The sequence below is a fragment of the Falco punctatus genome, assembly GCF_963210335.1.
Source record: "Falco punctatus genome assembly, chromosome: 5".
Taxonomy (NCBI): domain Eukaryota; kingdom Metazoa; phylum Chordata; class Aves; order Falconiformes; family Falconidae; genus Falco; species Falco punctatus.
The window spans coordinates 54,352,809-54,373,014 of record NC_137584.1 but is presented as its reverse complement, the minus strand read 5'-3'; the positions used below and the strand labels follow the sequence as shown (position 1 = coordinate 54,373,014).

Below are 20,206 nucleotides of genomic sequence, written 5' to 3'. Positions count from 1 at the left end.
GGCGGTCCTGGGTTAATTGGTGGCCTTGGTGATCTTGAAGGTCTTTCCCAACCGAAACGACGCCACCACAGCCGAACGCGGGCGCTGCTGGTGGGGCGGCTCCAGGGCGGCCGGGGCCGGGGCCGGCGGGCCCGCACTGCCGGCCGTGCCCCCAGCGCCGCGCCGGGTCGGTGGCACCGGCACAGCGAGCGGAGAGGCCGCCTCCCCCGCCACCCCCGGCCCGGGGCGGAGGCCCTGCGGCAGCGCGGCCCAGGCCGCCCGGCTCGGCGCTCCGTGCTCCACCGCCCTGTGCCACGCACGGGGGGCTCCGCTCCGCCAGCTCCCCGCACCCCTCTTTTCTTCTACTCCAACAGATGGAGCAGGAGGCAACTCCTGAGTGAATAGGAGAGCCCTGCTCTCTCCAGGGCTTGCAAACATCCCAAGATGGGGAACACCTAGCACAGCTGCGGGTGACCAAGCAGAAAGGTGCAGTGGTTACACAGCCTTGCTGTAGTGCCCGTCCCTGTACGGAACAGCCACAAACTGCAGAATTTCAGTCTCCCAAAGAAGAGAACTGTCATTTAGTCTTACCTGACACTAAAGCAATCTGCTGGCCTTTTGCCTCTGATTCCAAAAGTAAATGTAGTACATACCTGTATTAACTGTTTAAAAGTTTTCTTTTTCAAATAGCAAACTTTGTTTTTTTAAACCCTCAGGTTTTGGCAAGTAGTTTTGGAAGCGTTTTTGCAGAAACTTTCCATAGACAGTTCCAGCCAGCATGGAAAATTTTGTCCCGATCTTTGTTTCTCGGTCTTGATAGCAGAAACTATAAATGTGGGGAGTGTCAGAAACCATCTTTGCTATAATCAATCTTACTAGCTCTACTGGCATAACCATAGCCACATGGTGTTGCATGAACATCTGTAGAGCTGGTACTGCAGTTAAATAGGGAAGTAATGTTGTGGAATATTTCATTTCACTTCTTAGAATTCTGAGTACAGATGGGCCAGAATTCATCTTGCCTACCTTTAGGTACCCCAGATAAGATGCCCAACTAGGACCAGCCCCCCAAAGCTCTTTTCTGAGCAGTGTCCTTCATTTTTTTCAGCTATCCATAGCAATTTTTCACTGCAGGTGCAAGGCTGTACTAGAACCTTGGTTTTCTTCATTAATGCCTCCAGGCTCTTTATGAGAAGTGTGCAGAAGATGGGAATACACTGCTTTTTTAAAAGCTTTTGGGGGAGAAACAGGCATCTCCTGCTTAACTTGACCAGACTGCCTGCCAGAAGTAACCGCCTGTTGAGTATAGAGGGAGCACGAGTAACATACTGTCACTGAGAAGGTTCACTTATCTTTGTAAGGCTCATGAGACAGTACATGGCTTGTGGTACACAGAGATAAGTAATACAACAAAAACAACCACATGAAATGTCTGAATTTATGTGTTTAAATATTTCTGTATCACCAATACACTCCTTCCAAGAGGTGTATGAAAAGCCCAGGCACACTCACCATACAAAATACAATATAATTAGTGTTTTAAGGTTCATATGGTTGACCATTCTGCTAAGTAAAGGAACCCAAGCTGGTGGAAGTGTCGCAGAAAATTTGGGTGATTGCTTCCATTTTACAAGTAGGTGAAATTAAACCACAGATTCAGCTCGTAGTCAAAATAACACACAGCATCTATGTCAGCTGGGATTTCAGGAGTCCTAGCCCTTTGCTTCTCACTCCAGAGACTTTTCTCTAAAGGGAATATAGACCTTTCTGTATAATAAACAAAACAACAAATAAACTAAAAAACCAGCTGACTGCCATAGACTCCCTCCCTTCAGGCATGACTGTAATACATCAGATTTAGGGACATTAAAAACATGGAAAAAAATTTCACCTTTTCTACACTAAAAAATTGAGGTGGCATGTGCTGAATATTCATTGTTCACAGTTGCAGACTTCTGCACAAAGCAGCAGCCATATAATGGGCCTACGCAGGGCAGAACAGTTAAAATTACAACCAGACGTTGTTTTTTAAAAGTAACCCATTAAAAAATGCTCTGCATCTTGGAAAAGATGAAAGACACCCAAGGTACACCTCTGAGTCACCGAAGTTCCATACTTCTTCATATTAATGACTCCAGTGTTTTTTTACTTGAAAACAAGAGATACTATTTAACGATGTATTACCCTAGGGCTGCAGTTCTCTGCTTGCATATCTGCACATAGCACCTTGCTAATGCCTGGGAAATGTGAAACAAAGATAATGCATAAAGCAGAACTTTGTTGCTTAGCAAGTGCAGTTTCATTTTCTACAGGAGCAAATTAGCACTATATATTTAAACATCTCTAGCCTACAAGTCATCAAAAGGTGTTGTGGACACTTTATAGGACTGGAAGACTTTGGAAGGCCTGTCAGGACACTATTCAAAGAGTTACTGAATGCATGAATTTGGGATTGTTGGGAGTTTGAAGGGGAGGTGGCTGCACCTCTTTCACATACTAACATGATCTGAAAGAAGTGTTTTATTGGTTGCTATAAATTAGCATTTTCAGCTCTGAGTGCGGTCTCCCAGACATAAGTTTATAGCTGAAGCCATACAGGTTTTTTTGTTCCTACATCTAACGGATAATAAAAGATGGAAAGTTACTGCGTGCTTTTATTTTGGAAATATAATGAACAGAAATATCACCCCTATGAGAGCTTTGCTTACACTGCTGTTATCACAGTGGCCTGAGCAACAGTTGACTGTCCAGGTTTTTCTCAGCAACTGCTCATTCTGATTCTCTGAATTGCTACCACCACCAACTGCAGTAACCAGTGGGTAATGGGAGCTGTAAATAAGGTGCAGACACCCAGTCCCTCATAGAAGGAAGCCACCCATCCCTATGCAAAAGAAATTGAATGGGATCACCCGAGAAGTGGTTATCTTAACACTTAATTCTTTGTTGAAAGTCCCTCTTGTAGGCCACCCAGCAGTACTCAGTAATAAAAACCTGTATTTGACACCTCAGTTTTAGATGAATAGCCAGTTGTACATCACCCGGGTAAGCATATTATCAGTTGTTGAAGTCTACCCTCCCTGATACAGATTTAAACACACTGGTAAACTCTGGGTGCATTACACTCCCCACATCCTAGCAGCAATGTTCGATGCTCCAGGATGGACTCCCAGGTAGGGAGTTTCCATCAGCCTTACAAAAACCTGCTGTTAGCATACGCCCGCAGCATAGTGCTAAGTCTTTGTTACACAACTCACCTAAGGACTTTAATTCTTTATTGTGTAGTTATGCTTTGTCCACACCAGAGAGCAGCATCTTCACTTTCCTAGAGAAAGTAATTTTGAGGAAGTGTGAACATTTGTATCTCCTAAGAGCACCCACATTGATACACACCCACTTGAACACCCACAGTTGGAAGACCAAGTATTTTGCCAAGGTGTATCCATGACAGGACTTGTATGGGCGCAGTCTGATGGAATAAAAATCACACCCCCAAGCAAAATTACATGGGTATCTTAGCTGGTGACAGCTCAGCCTTGTTCTTAATTTTCATTTAAAAAGCTTGCTAAATTTTTTCAGAGAAAACCTTTGTTTTAAAATAAAAAATGACAAAGTTTATGGAAGTATTTTTCAGGATTTTACTGCAAACCAATGGGTTTGGTCACAAAAAATATGATACATATAACCATGTTAATTATATTACATTACAATGATGGTATACATTACAAGTAAGTCTGTAAGTTTAAATATACATCTAGAGTTACAACTGATGTACAGATCTTTTTTACAATACATACAATCAGGAATGAAAAAAACCCAACCCCCAAAACCATAAATAATGCCCATTTTACAGATGACACCTTTTAAACTAAAAAAGACCGGGAAAAAAAAAAAAAAAGAAAAAAAGAAAAAGAAAACAACAGCTTTGACTGACTGCAGCTGGGGCATTTTGGTCCATAAAACCCCTTTCTAAAAATAGAAATCTTTTTTCATAGCAGCAATGCTTTCTTCAAGCATTTGGATACAAGTAATTGAGAGCCCATTTCAATAATTTTAGTTGACTGTATAGATTTACAAAAGAAATTTCAAAATTACATTTAATTTATCTTCCAAATATGGAAGAAACAAACAATGCCCCACATTGTGGTATCCTGCAAGTGTCACACTGATGCTTTAAACTAAGTCCATCTGTAGTACGCAGACCACACACATACCATTTGTTCACATAGTAAACCCACATAAATGAACTGAGAAACACACTCTGCAACAGGGAAAGCTTTGGAGCTCACAAGATCTCATCAGAAAAAGGCACATTTCATAAAATCCTTTTCACATTCAGACAGATCTTCAGGCAAGGCTTTTCGGCGCATGACTTCAAAACAGCTTGTTCTTACTCCTACGATCTGCTGTAGCAGTCTATGGCAGCAGTCACTCTTGTTTTTCTTTCCCAAGGAGACAGCACCACTTTGGGGGAAGAACGAATGGAAATGAAAAGCCTGTAAAGCTCATTTAGAGAGTGATGTGCTCTTCAAAAAAGCTTCCAGCAAACAGTATAGTTGAAATTAAGGCTGCAAAGCTGCCATGGTGGAAATGTGCAAATTCTTTTTCAAGATGACAGGTCAACTGGCAGTTCCACCAGAAGGCCAAACAAAAATAAAAATAATAGTTGTTATTATTATTTAAAAAAATAAAGAAAAAATGTTCACAAGAAAGAGTCCACGGGTGGGGCATATGAGAAGCCCAAAAAAGCCTCAGCGGCTTCTTTGACGCTGGCAGTGATGAGGATGCTGTCTGGGGACTGGCCAATGGAGTTGGGGACTGGCTCATCTGTAAACTCCGGATCAAAGTGTCGCAGGTCACTGGGGCCACTCTGTGGAAAGGGCAGAAAAGGAAAGACACAACATTTAGACCCAAATGTTTTGTGGGTGCACAGTTCAATTCAAAATGGGGACAAGTACTCCTATGTAGAGACTTACAGCATTATGACCTCAGGCCCACTGTTTAACAGCTATTGCCAGTTGTAGTTTGACCTTTTTTTTTTTCTCCATCTTGCTGGATATTGTCTCACTAAACCAAAGATTCAATTTAATACACTATCCTCCAACTAAGCTCATGCAACATAAGCCAAATGCAAACATGCCACTCTTCCATGTGGCAGTTTGCAGAGGAGGACTTTGATTTCTGGCGTAGTTATTAAACTCAGTTTATAAAAAGTTCAGAAAGTGAAAGAACAACCTGAACAACCAGATCCCTCTCTTTAGATGTTAGTATCTGACACACCAAATGTAACTCTGCCCTGAGGAAGCTCCTTGCATTTCACACCTTACTTCCCGTTAAGTAAAACAGGGATGCCGGGGATTACTTTAAAATAGCCATGCAAATGAAGCACGTGAGAGGCCGGAAAAGAAAAAAGAGCTAAATTTAGATTTTCCATCAGCGAAGTCAGCTACTGCTTATTTCTAACCTTGCCTGGAGAGCCACAGGGGAAGGAAAAGCCATGTTCCCCAAATACAGCCATCCGGCCAGTTCTGCCCACCTCCTGGGCACCCCACAGGGACAAGGGGGAAAAAAGACACTCTCCATACGTTCTATAATTAGAAGTGATACGTACCACATTTGGGTTAAAAGGGGGTGTAATCTTCTTATTAATAAGATCATCCCAGTTAATTGGGGAGAAGAAGATGTGATTCTTTATCTCCATCTGTTAACAGAGAAAAACAGATTAATTCAGACCCAAGCTAGTGTAAGCAGTATGGCCTAGTCATCCTCCTATGCTGCCTACAGGCACTGGCTGGTTTGCACTTACAAAGTCCTCCTTGGCGCCAAGCCTCTGTGTCCTGTCTTTCTGCAAGAGGCCTTCCAGGAGATGTCTAGCTGAGTTGGTAATATTTGGCTTCAGCTGCAAGGGTTTGTTCAAGATGTTGTCGTACATTTCTGCCGTGTTCCTGCTGTAGAAGGGTGGCTGCGGGAACGGGAGAGACCCAGGTTAATGACACTGACAGGCAAGGCAAGGGGTTTCTTGCAGGGAAAGGACAAGGAATCTAGTTTCATCAGTCATGAAGGATTCACTGCTTACCAAGCCATAAAGCATCTCATACAGGACTGCTCCCAGGCACCACCAGTCCACAGTTCGGTCATAGGGCTGCTTATGAAGAACTTCAGGAGCAAGATACTGTGTAAGAGAAGGAAGAGAGCCACGTTAGCCAAAGGCATCTTTATAGTTAGGAAAGTCTCCCCATTCTCGAATGAAAGAAGCTAACTGAATCCCAGCAACATCTGAGCTACCAGAAAGCTACAAGCTCTTTATAAACAGGGAGATGGCTCAAGAGCTGTTCTCTCCTGATCCACAAGCTCTCTGTGTCCTGCATATCCTCACTGGGAGCCTGGTATTCCTAGACCCGTAATATCCCCTGATCGTCTAACCAGCCATAAATAAACACGGGAGATGTCAGTTTTCACTGATGAAGACAGCATTTGCTGCCACTCTGAGAGTGGCGGGCTGAGAACAGGCCATACCTCTGGCGTGCCACAGAAGGTGGAGGTTGTGCCATTGTGCTCTATGTTTTCTTTGCAGAGTCCAAAGTCAGTCAAGACAATGTGCCCCTGCGAATCCAGCAGGATATTCTCTGGCTTCAAGTCACTGTAGGAAGAGATCAAAGACAAGTGTTCATTAGGGGACCTACAGTGAGAATATTTTAGGTGCAACTGTTTACAGAACTTCACTAAGTCACAAAATAACATTAAAAGCAATTTTGAGCTCAAACTGAGATCTACTTTTCATGCTGATTCAACAAAGCACATTTTTTTCAGTCTGACAAACCAAACAAGGTCACTTACCGATAAACAATGTTCAGGGAGTGCAGGTAGCCCAGTGCACTGGCAATTTCAGCAGCGTAAAAACGGGCTCTCGGCTCCAGGAAGCAACGCTCCCTCTGGAGATGGTAGAACAACTACAGGAGACAGAAAGAACAAAGTTGCATAAATGGTGCCAAAGCCTGTTAACAATGCACTTAATTAGATTCAACATATATAGGGAGGGAGAACAATAGCAGGAAATGGCCTAACGATCCTTTGGTAGTTCAAAACTTGGCAGGCTGGAAACACTCAATCCAGTAACTTTTCCCTTATGACTTCTCCCCTTGCAACTTTTTTTTTTATTTAAAAGGAAGGGTGAAAAAGTCTACCCTACCACCGTGCACATGATAGGAAATACTACTTGATTTTCTTAGAGCTTACCTCTCCACCATTGATGTAGTCCAGGACAAAATACAATTTGTCTGCAGTTTGGAAGGAAAAGTGAAGCCCAACCAGGAACGGGTGTTTCACATTTTTCAGCAGGACATTGCGCTCTGACATAATGTGCTTCTCCTGAGAACATAAGAAATCATCAATGTTTAGTACACTCGTTTAGTAATAGCAGTGAAAATATATTTGATTGACATCGCAATGGCATCATGAAGAAGCAGCTTATTACCTCCTTCTTCTTCAGGATGGCTTTTTTCTGCAGGACTTTAACAGCATAGAACTGCTCTTCTGCCTTATGCCGTGCAAGCAGAACCTGAAAGGATAAAATCCCAGAACTGAGCAATACTGAAACAGAGAACAACCCATAAACACAACTGGAAACGAGCCTTTATGTTAACTGTAGAGCACTGCTACATCCCTCTGGTTCAATGTACAATCCCTTTGCTGGAAATGCCTAATGCTATTACCACCCTGGCAGATTTAATCTAGCTCAAAGTTTTTACTCTAGTTCCCTTCCAAAAACAAAGCATGCATTCTTCTCGGCAGCAGTGCCCCACACTCCCTGGCTCTTTTACAACTCGAACGCAGCACCCTGCTCCCTCTCCCACAGCTACGCAGGTAGCCAGGCACTGGGCAGCAGGACACGCGGTTTAAGTGACCACCATTTACCAAAGCCAGTACAAACCTGACCCTTGGGCATTACATACAAGAGCTGAAGAGTATATAAATTACAACCAGAAAAGAAATTAAATTTACCTTCCCAAAACTGCCTTTCCCAATCACTTTTAAGAAATGAAAGTCTGATGGTTTGGCATGTGGGTTGGATGATGGACCAAGATTGATCTGCTGTGAAGGACTCGGCTAGAAAAAAAGACAGAAGCCACATTTATTAAAACCGTTTTGTTAGTAAAGAGTCTCAACAGTATCTCTTTTTTAAAAATGTAAATAATGACTTTGAAAATGAAGACGACTCTTTTACCACTAAGAATTTAATATTGACCTCTACCAAATATCTTAAACTACTAGGAACTGCCTCCAAGATGACTATTATAGCCCTGGCTTACTTAAAAGTTCTTGCTGAGGTCCTAGCCACATTCCATACTTCAGTAACAACTAATAAAGCTTTTTCTAAAATTTCTTCTCTATGTCGGGAAAAAGTTTCAGTTTAACTCTATTACTCTTTTTGCCAGTTACATCAGTGTGCTATGAGCTGAACTAAACAAAGTACCACTCGTTATGCTAATTTTGCTACACTTCTATTACCGGCCGATTTGCTGTTCTAAAAATGCTTCACTGAAATCGACTTACCGGAGGGGAAGGATTAGCATTCATAAGCTCAGGCTCCTGAGGCTGGGAGATTTTCAAGATAGACTGAACTTCAGGGCTGCAAGGATAAGAGCGTGCATGATTAGAAGAGTTACCAGAAGCGTCAGGCAAATCTTTCCACCAGAGGGCAAGCATGTATCGCGAAAGAGGAGTTTTGGTTTGGGCTATTACAGAAGGCAACTGAAACAACCTCTTTGATGCAAGGAATAAAATTAATCTAGAGAAAGTAAATTCCATCATACAAATAAATGTATTTATACTCTAAGTACAGTTCAAAATAGGGACGGGTCACTAGAAATCCCATCTGACATATTTCTCCCAAACCCAGCTGGAGATTGCTGCCAAATGAGTAATACCTCAAGATCAATTAACTCTTCCATAACAGTCATGCCAGAGGCATTACAGTAAACATTTTTTTAACTAGATCTCACAACTGACAGTCATATTTGTGACCGAAATCCGGCCAGAATTGCCGATACTTACTGCTTGCATGCATACGAGTTGGTGGCTATCTTCTGAATGAAGTCGTTCAGTCCCATTCTTCTCTGCTTCATGAAAGCTATAAAGTAAAAGGACAGGGAAAGGAAAAAATAAAATCGTTAAGCTATCCTGCCAGAAAAATCACAGCCCCGCGAGCATCCTCAGAGAAGCCCCCGGCCGCTCACCGATGAGGATGGCCACCATTCCCCTCATCTTCGAGTAAGTCAAGGTAGGACCAGATGCCTCAGCCGCTTTCACGGTCATTTTGGAGCAAGAGATGGAGGGATAAACACCGACAGCACGCTAACACCGGCTCCCAGCACCGCACTGCCTTGGCTAGGCACCCGACGGCCCTTAAGTGGCGACGGTGATGGGCGGGACCGGGGCGGGGCGGCGACGCTCGTCTGTGTGTCCGCCCGCCCACCCCCCGGACGTCCTCGCAGGCGGCCGCGGCCGCGGCCGCCGTCGCCGTCCTTGTCACCGCCCTACATGGGCCGCAGCCCCCGGGAGAGCCCCCCACAGCATCCCTATCGGGGAGAGCATCCACGAGCAAACGCTGGGACCCCCTTGGTTTTTTTGGTTGTTTTTTTTTTTGAACAGCAAACTCCAGCAGCCTCGTCTCTCTCTGCCCCCACCCCACCTTCTTTTCCCGGCCCTTCTTTTTTGCGGTTCTATGAAGCTGAAATCTGGCTCTGTCCTGGCCAAGCACCTCTGCCGGCCTACAGCCTGGGCACCCACCGCCCCGCAGCCCGCTCCTGCTCCCGGGCGAGCAGCGATAAGGGCGTCTGACATTTCCTTGAAGGAGCTGCAGTGACTCAGGAGAATAAGATTTCCTGCCCAGTTTTCAATAAAACAAATGTCCCTTCTGTGCACTGCCCTGATTCCGGCTCGGACATTACTGAAAGGGGAGGGGGGGGAAAAAAGTCCTTTTTAATGCCAAAAAAGGAAACAAGGGGAAAAAAATCCCAGGTCCCTGAACTTGGAGGAGACCGCTGAGATCTGCTTCTAGAAAAGGTGGGGAGATGACCAAGAACTGCACAAGTGCAGTAAGGGAGGGAAAACCAAGCAATCAAAAAAAAACCCCAGTCCCGCTCCGCTGTTTTGCTCCCGCTGTACGCGGTCATTTGGGAACACCGTGTACCCGGGACTTTGCCGCTCAGGCGCTTCCGTGCGGGCGCACTGGGTCACGCCAGGAGCGCTGGTGCATGCACGAAGCACAAAGTGAAACGATGCGCCGTGGGGCGCAGGCGGGCACGGCGAAGGGCACCGCGGCCTCCCCCCGACCCTGCCCCTGAGGCGCAGCCCCCGCGGTGCCGGGCTCCTGCGCTACGGGCGGGTGGAACTTTCCACCCGACGGGGCGTTATTCATGCGCGTATTTCGCCTCGCTGTCTGAGCGAAGGGCGATGGGCTGCTCCAGCTGCAACATGCCCCCGTCCTCCTCCTGCCCGGACCCCTTCCCACCCCACCTTTATTTTTTCCCCTGCACCCGCTGTTGCTGCCTCCCTCCGCAACCACAGCCGGCCGCTGGGCGGCATCCCCTGGCAGCTGCCCGCACCGTCTGCTCCTGGGGGGGAGGTGATGGCAAGTCCCTCAGCACAGCAGCCGTCACAGGCTGCAGCGCACCCTGAGTAGCAAGGCGGATGACCTGGAGTAGAGAGATAACCCCCGCGAGGTGGGCGCAAGTCTTAAAACGCACTGCAAAGGCTTTGCAGCAAAAGAACCAAGAGGGATGCCTGCCGGCTCCGCTCGTCTTTACACCGAGCCGCCGGCGGCCGTGCTGGAGCGGAGGGGGGCCCTGCCCGGCCCCGCCGCCACAGTGCGGGGCAGTGGAAGGCAGCCGGCGCCAGGGAAGGAAGGGGCGACGGGAGAAGAAAGGAACAGCTGTCTGCGGCTGGCTGGGCCCTAGCTTCTCCCACTTGTTGCTTTCCTCACTCTGTTGCAGAAACTGCCGCTCCCAGTAATGGAAGCGGAGACATCCCCCCGAAAAAAAACCCAACAAAAAATCCTAACAGAAGTACCCGCAAAAAAACCCTGGGCGGGGGGGGGGGGAAGGAATAAAAAAAAACCACAAAAACTTGACAGTTTGGAATAGCAGCAGCCAGTTTCTTCTGCCCCTTCCGGACTGCTTTCAGAGTGCTGCTGTTAAAACTACTCGAGACCCGCAGTTTTGAGGGTCACCGCAGTTCTCGTCTCCGGCTCGCTACTCCCCCCTGGCATCATCCTGCGGGCTCTACGACGTGGCGCCCCGCAGCCGGCCGCCGGCGCTGCCTGCCCGGCACACTCCTGCCAGCTGTGCGCAGCGGGGACCGTCTGCCAGTCGCCGGGCCGGCTCCGGCACTGCCTCCCCTGCTCTTCTGCACAACCTGCCGGGAGCTGGAACCCACCCCTCTCCTCCCCGCTCCACCGCGGGTCCCCACGCTGCCCGCCAAGTGCCCACGGCGCAGCCCGAGCGCTGCCCGCCGCTGCCCCGGCTCCAGCCGGTTTCACAGGGCCGCTCGCCCCCGCTTTGCATCGGTCTTTTCGCGAAGGGCAGCGTTGCTCTTGTCAAGTCACCTGGCCCCTTTCCGTGCCAAAGGCTGCCGCGGCTGTACCCCGCACGCACCCCCCTGCATCCTCCGGTGCCCGGCCGCTGGAGAGGTTACTTCCCCCGCGGAGCGCAGTTTCCCCGCCAGGCAGGGCAGGCTGTCCCGCAGAGCGGTGAACCCACCTTTCAGCGACGACTTCTCCTCTTTGCCCCTCATCTCGCTCCCCGCCGAGAGCCCGGGCGCGGCGCGGCAGCGCTGAGGCTGTGACTGGGCTCCCGGCCGCCGCCGTAATCCCAAATAACTCCCCTTCCTGGCCGGGCGGCCCGGAGGCAGGAGGGAGGCGGCGAGGGCGGCGAGGCCGGCCACCGTTCTCGCTGACCCGGTTATGGACGCAGTATCGCGGGCGGCTGACATGCAGGAGCGTTATAAAGTTCAGCACGGGCCGCCCCGCACACTCTGCCCCGTTGCAACATCGCCCTCAAAAATTACTGTAATCAGCGCGCACACGCACAGACGCACACCCGGGCGCACGGGCAACGCCGGGGGGGGGAGGGTGCGCGCCGGTCCCAACTGACCCGCCGGCAGCGGCCAACCCTGCCCCACGCAAGGAGGGGCTGCCCACGCTCCCCCCCGCCACCCACGGGCGGGGGTCCCGCGCCCCGCTTCCCGAAAAGCCTCCGCGCCGGTTCGGGCAGAGGCGGGGCGGGGGGCTGCCGCAGCCCGCGGGGGGCGGAGGGCTGCGGCTGCCGGCCGAGCTTCCCCGCCGGCCGGATAGCGCCGGGGCGGGACCGGCGCCCCGCTCCGAGCTGGCACCCAGCGCCTTCCGCCGGCAGCGCCCCGGCGGCGCCCCCCGCCCGCGCGGCTCCGCTCCCCCGCCGCCCGCCACGGCCCGGCCCGGCGCCGCGCACCCCGGCCGCGCCCCGCCGCGGGAAGCCGGTGTCCCCCCCGTACTTCCGTGCCCCCTCCGGCACCCACCTGCCGGCCCCCGCGGCCCCCTCCCCGTGCTGGCGGTGCCGCCGGGCGGGCGCTTCGCGGCGGGGACGCTTTTAACGTGGAAGGCAGGCATCGCTCCCAGCGGACGAGTTATCGTTACTTGTAATTCGCGCGGCGCTTGAGAGGCACGAACCGGGCCCTCGGGAGCCCGGGGTTCGGGTGCACAGCCTGAGTGCTAAGGCCACGTTGTTAAAATTGCTGCTACCGCAGGAGCAAGCACCTCAGCGGTTGAAACGGCCGAGAGCGCAGGCAAGTGGGCACCCAAAGATTCCCTTATTCAAAAGCCAGGTCTTATGGAAAAGCATCAGATGTTGTGAAAATCTCAATAAATTGCAAGGGTTTGCTCCAAGGATTTGTATGGTCAGTGAGTTAGGAGTGTACAGCTAAAAAGTAAATACAAGAGAAGAATAAAAAAAATTACAGTGATGTTTCGCACTTGGTTTACTTTTATCAGGCAAAGATCTTGGTAAATTGTCCTGAACTTACAGTTCTTTTTATTATTATTTAGAAAATCTAATAATTTTTCAAAGCGAAATGAGTAAAAATAAAGTAGAAGGTGGACACTGAAAATAAAAAGGAAGGGAGACTCCACACCAGGAATATTAAAAGTTAGAGAACTCCTTGCACCAGGATGCGTGCATGGGAATGGCCTGACAAATCAACAGGGAAGAAAAGAAAAAAAAAAAAGACTACAAAGGTGATGTGTCTGACCGGGAAGATTCCTGGACCACACATTCCTGGGAGCCGGGGCTGTTAGGGATGCAAATGTTGCCCTCTCCCTTAGCAGCCCTCCTTACTTATCTTGCCGAGTCAAGACCTCAGGATGCAACAGGTTGAACTCTTCCTAGAATTACTTGGCTGACTCTGGAAGGAAGCTTCCCCAGATTTTGCAAGTATTTTCAGCATTATTTGGCTTTGGGTTAATTAGACAAAGATGGAATTCAAGCCTTGGACTGCAGGAATGACATAGCTCCCAAATACAAGAGGCAATGGCACTCCTAACAGCATCTGTCTTCTAAAGAAAAATCTCAAAAGGTTTTACTTTCCTCCTGTAAATCCCCAACAAACAAGTTCTTGCCTCTGACCTTGTAATTAAGTTCTGTGTGCAACAGCCAAAACTTTCAGTCAAGACCTTCAAGCTGCCCTCACAAATGCTGTCTACTAGTAGTAGCAAATAGATAAGGAACTGAGTAACAGCTTTAATAACAACCCCAACAGAGATTTTAAATCAGGAGCTTTCGAATGCTGTCAACAGGTCTGCTAGTTGTTGTTCTGACAGGAGTTTTATTGACTGAAGCCCATATTGATCTGGAAACATCTAATTGATTTCAGTGTCATATTATGCCAAACACAAATTTGGAACATCTTTTATTTCCCTTTTCTGTTGCTTACGGAGCAGGTTTACTACTGCATTGTCAATAAGAGGCTTTAGTGCCAAGGGATTACGCTCACAGGATCACAGAGTGATGCAGGGCTGCTGAGGAAAAAGTAATTCCCGTCCTTGTAGGAAGCAGTGGAAAATTACAGCACCCTTTAGATGCACTGACCTCTAGTTAAAATAGCTGATAAACGATGCCCTAACTTCCATTTTAATTCCAGCACACTGATTTGAGTCTAACGGAGTTGTCACTGCAACATCATGAGCAAATGTTGCAGGTATTTCAGCTCACAGCAGTCAGAAAGGGGTGACTGCAGGAGCAGCACATTTGTGTGCCTTTCTTTGAGTGTGTCGCCCCCCGCCCCCCCACGATTAGTATAAATCCTTGCAATATTGTGTAGTCTCTCGCTTAGAGTCCTCATAAAACCAGGCTGGATGACGGAGGCTTGAATTCATTATTGTTGTTACGAACTTAAAATACTGTGCTGTGGCTGCACAGTTTGGTCTTATCGGAACTGTGTAGGGCTAGTATGGTACATACTAACATAAGATAGTTACGTTCTAACATAAGATAGAAAAGTGATAAAAAAGGGCTTGTGAGAAAAATGAAGATTCTTAGTGATGCTGTGAATTCAGTCTGCTGGTCTCCTTTGGCCACAAGGCAGCCTGATGTGAAGAGCTGGTACATGCTTCAGGATGAATAGGGTTAAGCAGGCACCGTCTGCTAACTCTGGCACTCAGATTATTTTTTTTCCCAGAACTTTGGCTTTTGAAGGATAATATGAGAGTTGGATTTAGGCATTTTCTATGAAGGACACAATCTAAACAAGTTTTCATGTATCTCTTGCTTGAACATATGTGCTAAAATACAGATGATAGCTGACCTAATCTAGTTATCAGGTCATCTCTCTTTCCCTTATCTCTTCATCTAGTGTTCCTGTGAGGTGTTTGCTACCATGATATATCAGTGCCTTTTATGTGTATACAAAGCCCCTATCGTCACCATTGTAATTCATTATCTTAAAAGAGAGATCACTTTAAGCCTGTAAGCCCTCCAGCAACCTTGGATTTAAGGCACCAAACGCTGTAAATAGTGAGCAAATTAGTCAAATAAAGGAATTTTTGCTAGAGAGAGGTTCAGCTGGCTGGTAACACAAACCAGCAACTTGGATTCTTGGAGATGAATTTGATATTCATAAAGGGAGGCTCACACTGTCAGGTTTTAATGCTTTTCCTCTTGGTGATACCACCATGTCTCTTGCCATTATGTTGAATGCTTTAATATTCCTTATTATTTCTAAGACATTTTCTTTCAGGAATTGTAAGAGGCTTCCGGAGCAGGATGCAAAAACATGCACACTAAACAGGGCTTTACTTATAGGGATTTCTTTCTAGTCAGCTGTAATTTTAGAACATATTTGCCACAGTTATCTGGGTCCATTGCTTTCAATAGGGTTATTACAGTATTTCTGAGGGTAGACCAATTACTCTAAGCTAGAGGGCAAGGGAAGAAATATTGATTTTTCCCTGGGTAACTTGTCCAAAATGAAATAAAAGTATTTATATATTAATTCATAATATATTCATCCTTCTTAAGTTTTGGCATTTGAGTTAGGCATAGAGTCACCAAAGGCACCCTCCTTGTCAGAAGAGACCAGTAAGCACCCTGGAGGAAACTCAGTGCATCTGTGGCCTGAATCAGGCAGTGTCTAATGTTTAATTGAAGGAATTTGGGTCTGAAACCCACAGATAGATAGAAGCCTTTTTGAATTACTGGCAATATTTTTTTGTTATTTCTGAGGCTTCATATGTAAAAGGTGTGGAACTACTTTAGAAGACCATATTATCAACATAGCCTGAGAAAGCTGGTCATTTTTTTCCTGATTTATATGTATTTAGATAAAAAGATAAAATCTTAGGGTAAGTTTAAATACCATAGATGATAGGCAGAGATTCCTGACCTGGCTCAGGACCTGCAGGAAGGCTTGTAACATTGGTATAATGCTCCATAGTGCTCCTCAAGGATGAATTATACATCTTGGCTTCCAGCTAGTAGCCTTGCATGGTTTCTGTATTGTGCTGGATATACAAGACATACCAGCTTTCTTAAAATCAGTTGACGTTATCTTGCCTTGCACTGTGCCTGATACCATCTCAGAGAGATGTGGAAGTACTAGTTCTATTTTATAAAAGTGGGAATTAAACGACAGAGCAGACAATGTGTCTCATCTGAGGGAAGTCTGTGACAGAACCAGAAATTCAATGTGAAGTTAACTTTCTTCCAATCTAATAACTAGATTAAGATTACTGTACAGCAATATATATTCCATATCTGCCAGCCTCATTCACATAATTACATGTGTTGTAAACAGACAACTTAGGATGGCAAGAGCCAGAGCAGGCACTGCAGGCATCTGCTGTAACTTGGTGGAATCCTACCTAGATATTTGGTATTACTATAGCCCTGGTTCCCTTCCCAGCAAGAGCTACCAATCACAGTGAAAAACCTGGGGCTCGGAAACACTGACACCTAAAAGGTTGTGATTCAGGAAAGGTGCTGAATCCAGATTTCTGGGAAAAGGAAGGAAGTATAACTGTGTCTACATTGAACTGGCAACTGGTTGTGTCACAAGCCACCATCCAACGTGTTGGAAATGCCAGGAAAGTGTTTTTCCCACAGCTCACGATTGCTACAAAGAGTATTACCGTGAGACCGAAAAGTCTCACAGCTGTTTCACAAGCAGACACAGAAAGAAAAAGCCACAAACATCTGCAGCATTAATTTCTTTTTTTCACTTCCAGATGCTATATTCAAACCTGTTCAGTCATTCACTGCACTGTGAATCTCTTTGTTAGTATTCCAAACAGCCCAAATTTTTTTAACACCTTAAGCCCTAAAGTGAGTTGGCAACCTTTGATATAGGCTTCACTTACTTTGATAGAAACTGCCTTTACTTTTTTGTAAACACATTACGTGATTCCACAAAAAAAGAGCTTAACTTCAGGCAGCCAAGCTCAAATGTTTCAGCTACAGGTTTACCAGACTTCAAGACCAAAAGGAGCTGCTGGAACGTCCCGCCTGGCTGTCCGTGTAACACAGACTTACATTTGCTGCTATGTATATCAGGTCAAACAACTTTACTTTTGAGATTTCTTGTCCCTTCCTCTTAACTGAAGCTTGACTATCTCAAATTTTTCATCCAATTCAAGGATAAGAGTCAGGAGGTTTTGACAAGCACAGGCACCCACCCATGCATAATCATGCAATAGACCACAGGCTGTGAGTATATGACCTTTCCAGCCTTCAGCAAGGGCTTCCTCACCCCAGTGTGTCTGCAGCTGCCCATCAGCACCCATAGGGTGGGTGTTACCAGCCCTTGGATCAGCCAGCAGATCTCCGTGTGGGAGCTTCCACTAACTTGCATTAGTCAGCCAGGTGATGAGCACCTGGGCAGAGCTTCTTCAGCTGGAGGCAGACATGTATCCCAGCCCACTCAGTCAGTGCGCAAGGCAAACAGTAAGTGTAGTACCACTGATATTACATGCATTGGCTGCATTGTCATTTTAACCTTGTAAAAAAAAGATACAGATTTGGAAGTGTGCCACACTCCAAGTAGTTGATGATATTTCTGTAACATTTCCCATCAGAACCTTATAACACACTGCTCTGTTTTCAGAAAATAGTTGAATACAAGAATGGTGAAGAACAGGTCTAGTATATTGGGTTACCAGTGAATGCAGTGTGACTGGTACGTAAGTCTCAGCATGACACTAATCTCTGTACCTGCAGTGAGATGAACGCAACACCTCTCTGCCTCGCTGAATATCATGCATTGATCTTTCATATGAGACAGGCTTAATAATACAGTAGAATATTTTTTTCAGGGTCAAAAAAAAAAAAAAAAAAAGGAGAAAGAGCATCAAACATCTCCATGTATTTTTAATAGGGCATCAGAAAAATTAACTCCTGGAACTCTGGCATGTTGCAAACATGCCTCAGTCCCACTGCTGTATAAGAACCATTGCTAAGCAGTTCATATTTTGTTGGCAGTGGAGTTCTTTAGAAATACAGATGAAGTTCCAGGTGAAGAAGCCAAAGTGCAAAGAAGTTAAGCAAAGTACTGTCCGGTGAGAGGAGAGGATTGAAAAAAAGACTTTTGGCCTTTGATGTTGTACCACTTGTGTAGACAGATGAACCACCGAGGGCAAAGGTATAGTTTAAATACAGAAAAGCTATGCACAATGTAGCTGCCAATGGCAGCTGTAGCCGCTTGCAAAGCATAGCATGGAGGGCTTCTCTACAGTTATAGGGAACCGTGTTACTTGTGCTGATTTTCACTTAGGCTTGTTTTTATCTGGAGCTCTTTAAACCCTCACACAGGCAAGTAGCAGTGACATTTTAAAGAATGTAGAGATGGGGAAGTTGGATGACTTGGGTCATTGTCATATGATGAGCCTGAAATAGAAGAAACATTTTGTAGGGCTTGTGACTTTCAACCCCATGCTCAAATTCTTGGACATATAGCCCACCCCCTAGAAAGCAAAACGACAACAGCTTTGCTTATGTAGTGACTGACCCAGACTGATGTTTTACATCACAGGCTGTTGGACTCTGAATCAAAGTCAAATGCTGTCTTCTCCCAGGTTCCATGAGGTTTGAAAATAACACTCTAGTTTTGACCTGTTACACAATTTTAAGTTTCTTAGAGCTATTTACAGAAATGATGTATAGGCAGACAAGGAGCAGAGAAAGGAAGGGAATTTCTCAGAAAGGCAGAAAAAGCTGTTTGTGCCAGTGTTTGAGATATGAAAGCATAAAATAAACAATGAGCTGCATATGCCAGATTCAGCTGGGTAGTGACACTGTACCTGCATAATCCTTTTTTTTATTTCATTATACCTGCTTCAAAATGGATAGCGCATGGTAGTGAAGTACTCTCAGCTTTGTCTGAGATAGCACTCCAAAGTATTTTTTACACACCACATTTTTGTTATATTTAGTGTTATGTATACATATATATTTGTTGTTGTGATCATGTTTTTAATTTAATATATGTTCATTCTATCTTGTTTAACTTTTCTAATTTGAACAGCAGACACAGGACTTATAACTCTTTCGTCTAGTCTCAGGTCACACTGATGAAGGATCTATAATCGCTCAAGCCCCAGAGCATTCACCCTGGTTATTTCAGGTATATTTGTCTTTAGGTGCTGCAACCACAACTAGTAAACTTCCAAGTCGCTTCGTCTGTGTGAGCTGAGTCATGGAATAATATAAAAGGCCTTCTGTTTGTGCATTTCGGCTCACTGGAACATACTTATATGTACAGTAATGACTAATGAACTAGTGAACACGTTTGTTAAAGACAGCTTAATAGGAAAATGTGTTTTGTTCTTAGGGGTGAAGGGTGTTATGATGTTAGAAACTGTGAGAACCAACACTAATTCATTAATATAATAAATGTTTTTTCTTTATACACATTTTTATTCTCAGATGTGGTGTCTTTAAATATTGAAGAATATTATGAGCCTGAGACATCAGGTCCCACTTTGGTGTATAAGCATATTTGTGACTGCCAGGATAGGAAATAAAATTCTCTGAGTGCTTCTGAGTATCTTGTGCTATTCCCTTTAACAGTGTCCTCAAATCCTGTTAATTCAGGGATTACTTAGGTTTTTGGAAAACTATCCATGGACCACCTTGTACAACACAGCTATAAGGTTTAAATTCACAATCAACTACAATGAAGGTAAGCTTTGAGTGTTCACTCACTTGCCTTTTTCAAGAATGTTTGGAGAATATTATTACTTTTATTTCTGTGTTTCTTTTGCTTGACTGATTACTTAGAAAAGAAATTGTGACTATTTTTCAGGTCATCATCTGATGTTTAAAGGACTACCAGTACTACCACAGGCTGAGAAACACCTCTGTGTGGAATCTGACACTGACCATTATTGGAGATGAGATCCTGGGCCAAGCAGATCTTTGGTTGGACTACAGTGGCAATTCAAAGACTCTTAAAGCAATTTAAGAATGCTAAACTGATTAAAAACTATTTTATCAATATATTACAGCTATTGACATGTAAAAGGTCCTCTTTCATCACTCACTATCATTTTCCAGGAAGATCTTTAAAAAGATTTCAAAATCACATTTTGCTTCCAATTGGCTCCGCAGGAAGAAGAGCAGGCTTCCAGGCTGTACGCCATCATCCACGAGCATGGCTCAGCATCCTGACGCTGCTGCGGGGCTGGCTGACAAGAAATGTGGAACTGCTGAGA

At 45.9% G+C, this 20,206-nt stretch overlaps 2 protein-coding genes across 4 annotated transcripts in view; both read right to left on the bottom strand.

Moving 5' to 3' along the window:
• Positions 1–3,600: 3,600 nt before the first annotated feature.
• Positions 3,601–12,105, bottom strand: LOC308064913 (serine/threonine-protein kinase Sgk1). 2 transcript variants are annotated; one of them, XM_080390176.1, is made up of 12 exons: positions 11,736–12,105; positions 9,031–9,106; positions 8,530–8,605; positions 7,978–8,082; positions 7,451–7,534; positions 7,213–7,344; positions 6,814–6,926; positions 6,493–6,616; positions 6,053–6,148; positions 5,783–5,938; positions 5,588–5,677; positions 3,601–4,846 (listed from the first exon to the last, which is right to left on the bottom strand). In XM_080390176.1, exons 1-12 carry the CDS (start codon positions 11,965–11,967, stop codon positions 4,679–4,681), a joined length of 1,452 nt encoding a protein of 483 aa, XP_080246302.1. In that variant the 5' UTR covers positions 11,968–12,105; the 3' UTR covers positions 3,601–4,678. The 2 variants fall into 2 exon arrangements, with proteins under 2 accessions (XP_080246302.1, XP_080246303.1); XM_080390177.1 differs by lacking the exon at positions 11,736–12,105 and adding an exon at positions 9,213–9,639.
• Positions 12,106–12,493: 388 nt separating this feature from the next.
• The window catches only part of LOC308064920 (uncharacterized protein), a 71,167-nt gene continuing 63,454 nt past the window's right edge, over positions 12,494–20,206 (bottom strand). For both annotated transcript variants that reach the window (XM_080390194.1, XM_080390193.1), the window contains exon 3: positions 12,494–20,206. This exon is cut by the window's right edge. The gene's annotated coding sequence lies outside the window, so the exon portion shown is untranslated.

Excerpts from the sequence above, each read along its gene's own strand:
- LOC308064913 (XM_080390176.1), bottom strand. The coding sequence starts at position 11,967 with ATGTCAGCCGCCCGCGATACTGCGTCCATAACCGGGTCAGCGAGAACG. Across the intron at positions 7,345-7,450 it reads CCATCCTGAAGAAGAAGGAG|GAGAAGCACATTATGTCAGA; the intron begins GTAATAAGCTGC and ends TTATGTTCTCAG. Across the intron at positions 5,939-6,052 it reads ATGAGATGCTTTATGGCTTG|CCACCCTTCTACAGCAGGAA; the intron begins GTAAGCAGTGAA and ends CCGTTCCCGCAG.